Source organism: Myotis davidii, unplaced genomic scaffold, assembly GCF_000327345.1.
Source record: "Myotis davidii unplaced genomic scaffold, ASM32734v1 scaffold1167, whole genome shotgun sequence".
Lineage (NCBI taxonomy): Eukaryota > Metazoa > Chordata > Mammalia > Chiroptera > Vespertilionidae > Myotis > Myotis davidii.
This window is the reverse complement of record NW_006297659.1, coordinates 261,360-264,356: the sequence shown is the minus strand read 5'-3', so window position 1 is coordinate 264,356 and position 2,997 is coordinate 261,360. Positions and strand designations below refer to the sequence as shown.

The window sequence follows — 2,997 nt, the reverse complement described above, 5'->3', positions numbered from 1 at the left end:
ACTTATATAATGTTATCAACCAATGTCAGCCTAATAAATTTAATAAAAAATTCATGTTCTGGACAAAAAAGGAAAAAAATTCATGTTTAAATACTAAATGAGCTTTCACCTAACAAGTGACAAGAGAACATTCCAAAATATGATGAGAACAGTAATCTGCTGTTATTTTTTAGAAAGTCATCTGTAAGTTATAGAAATATCTTGTTTGCATAAACAAAAAACTAACCTGAAAGGATATACTAGTTTTTGAGTCTATGTCTAACAATGTTACCTTTCATCTTTCAGCCAAATTTCATCCATTTTTTCTTGCCATTTCTCTGGTGGTGCTTCCAACCAAGCATTGAAATACCTAACAATGCCTGGGTGTTCCAGCTTGGCTAAGGCTTTAACTTCTCGCATTACCTTCTCCCGAGCCAATTCCCTTAAAAAAAAATAAAGAGGACATGTTAGTGTTTTGTTTTGTTTTTTGCTACAAGCACATCTATTGCTTCACTTAAAAATAAAAAAAAGCTGTCCTGGCTCAATAAAAATGGATGACTACAGACCTTTAAAGATTATTGCTTAATGTTTTTTAATGAATAAGAGGGTGAATAGGAACAAAGTCAAGTGTTCAGAAAACAGAGCTCAGGAGGATGGAGAACGACCACCCAACAGGGAACATTTTACAATCTGAATAGCTTCTCCTAGTAAGTTTGTTTAAAGCAAGCCTCAACCAATGACTATCACAGGCAATGAAGTTTAACGTAGTTAAAAGCATCTGGATTTGAAGTTTACTGGGACAGCTTTCAGATGGATGTAATCTCATTATTTCTAAGGATCCCGCTCTCACCTGAAACAACCTAAGTACAAGTTATATTCTCTTCCTGCCCTAGGAGATGGTCAGCTACTCCCACTTTTCTCCTGTGCTTGCTGTCCCCTCTTTGAGAATCCTGGTATGCTTCTGAATTCAACTTCTAGGTCCTCACATTCAGCTAGTTATCAAATTCGATTAGCTCCTCCTTTTCAATTCTTTACACTCATTGCTTTCTCATCTGTCCCCACTAATGTTCTGTATCTTAAGACTAAACTTATACAAAAATAAATCTTTCAACTAACATTCTCATCTATGACCTTTTCCTCACATCAACCGTCTATACACCCTCTCCAGTCACCTCCACTTTGAGGACGTCATTCTTCTGTTCAAAGGCACAACTGTCTATGAAATAAAATCTAAACTCCTTTGCTTGACATTTAAGGTGCTGCAAACCATCTTTTCTATCCTCTCTTCCACCCCCACTTCTCACCTTTTGCTCCACCCTTGCCAGAACACTCCTTGGTCCTTTACCACCTGAGTGCCTGCCTACAGCCTTTGCTCAGGCCTCTTCATGTACTTGGCCATCCCTCCCCTACGCATCTGACTACCGAGGGACAGGCTACTCTTTATTTTTAAATATTTTTTTTATTGATTTTAGAGAAGAAGGAAGAGGGAGAGAGAGATAGAAACATCAATGATGAGAGAGAATCATTAATTGTCTACCTTATGCATGCCCCCTACTGGGGATGGAGCCTGATACCCAAGCATGTGCTCTTGACTGGAATTGAACCCAGGACCCTTCAGTCCACAGGCCAATGCTCTATCCACTGAGCAAAACAAACTAGGGCAGAAAGAATACTCTTGAATATTCAGCGCAGATGTCACTACCCCAATAAAGCTTGCCTTCCTTGACTGCCATTCAGCTACATTTTTGCTTTTTCCATGAGAAGATACTTACTTAGCCAAGTTATGGGTCACAATCTTCCTTGCACTGTAATTATCTGAGTACATATACAAAATCCTCAAGTGGTTACAGGTTCTTGAACACAGAAGCCTTTCCTATGTGGTGCCTTGCACATGTAAATATTTAAACTACTCAACAATTATACACCAAAGGAAGGCATTAGTTCCACAGTATCAAACCATCCCATTCCCGTGTCCCTATCTGTTGGATAAACATCCAATTACCAGTTAGGACAGCTCAGTAATTAGAGCACATTTAATCAAGAATCCATGCTAAGTACAATAAGCCAGTCAGAGAAAGATAAGCACCATATGATTTCACTCATATGTGGAATCTAAAGAATAAAATAAGCTAACAAACAAAACAGAAACAGACTCATAGATAGAGAACAGACTAACAACTGTTAGAGGGGAAAGGGGTTTGGGGGCTGGGTGAAAAAGGTGAAGGGACTAAGCAAACAAACAAGAACAACAACAACTCACAGATAGAGACAACAGTATGGTGATTATCAAAGGGAAAGGGGGGTAGGGGAGGTAGAAGACAATAAAGGGGATAAATGGTGACAGAAGGAGACTTGACCTGAGGTAGTGAAAACACAATACAATATATAGATAATGTATTATAGAAATGCACACCTGAAACCTATATAATCCTATTAGCCAATGTCACCCCAATAAAATTAAATAAGAATTTTTTAAAAAAGGAAAAAGAGTCCATAGGAGCCTTCTATAATATGTGGAAAGGAAGGTATTACTGAAAGCTCATCATCTTAAATATCACGCTGTTCTGAGTCAGAAATTTTACTTCTAGGAATCTGTCCCAAAAAAAAGATATGACCAAATCCTATATAATAAAAGCCTAATATGCTAAGTGTCCAGTCATCCATTCAACCAACCAAAGCATAATATGATAATGATGACTAGAGGCCCGGTGCACAAAATTCATGCATGGGGGTGGGAGGGTGTCCCTCAGTCCAGCCTGCACCCTCTCCAATCTGAGATCCCTCTCACAATCTGGGACTGCCAATTTAGGCCCAATTCCAGGGATTGGGCCTAAGCCGACTGTCAGACATTCCTCTCACAATCCGGACTGCCTGCTCCTAACCGCCTGCCTGCCTGCCGGCCTGATCGCCCCTAACTGCCACCCCCCACCAGCCTCATCACCCCTAACCACCACTGCATGCTGGCCTGATCACCCCTAACTGCCCTCCTGCTGTCCAGGTCACCCCCAATTGCCCCTC

The 2,997-nt window shown here is 40.3% G+C and overlaps 1 protein-coding gene across 5 annotated transcripts in view; it reads right to left on the bottom strand.

Annotated features, from left to right (window-relative positions):
- Positions 1-248: 248 nt before the first annotated feature.
- LOC102762010 (eukaryotic translation initiation factor 2-alpha kinase 3) overlaps positions 249-2,997 on the bottom strand; it is a 66,222-nt gene continuing 63,473 nt past the window's right edge. For all 5 annotated transcript variants that reach the window (XM_006773311.2, XM_015570202.1, XM_006773310.2 and 2 more), the window contains one exon: positions 249-421. In XM_006773311.2, coding sequence (XP_006773374.1) covers positions 268-421 — 154 coding nt within the window. In that variant the 3' untranslated portion in view covers positions 249-267. The remainder of the gene's footprint in view (positions 422-2,997) is intronic.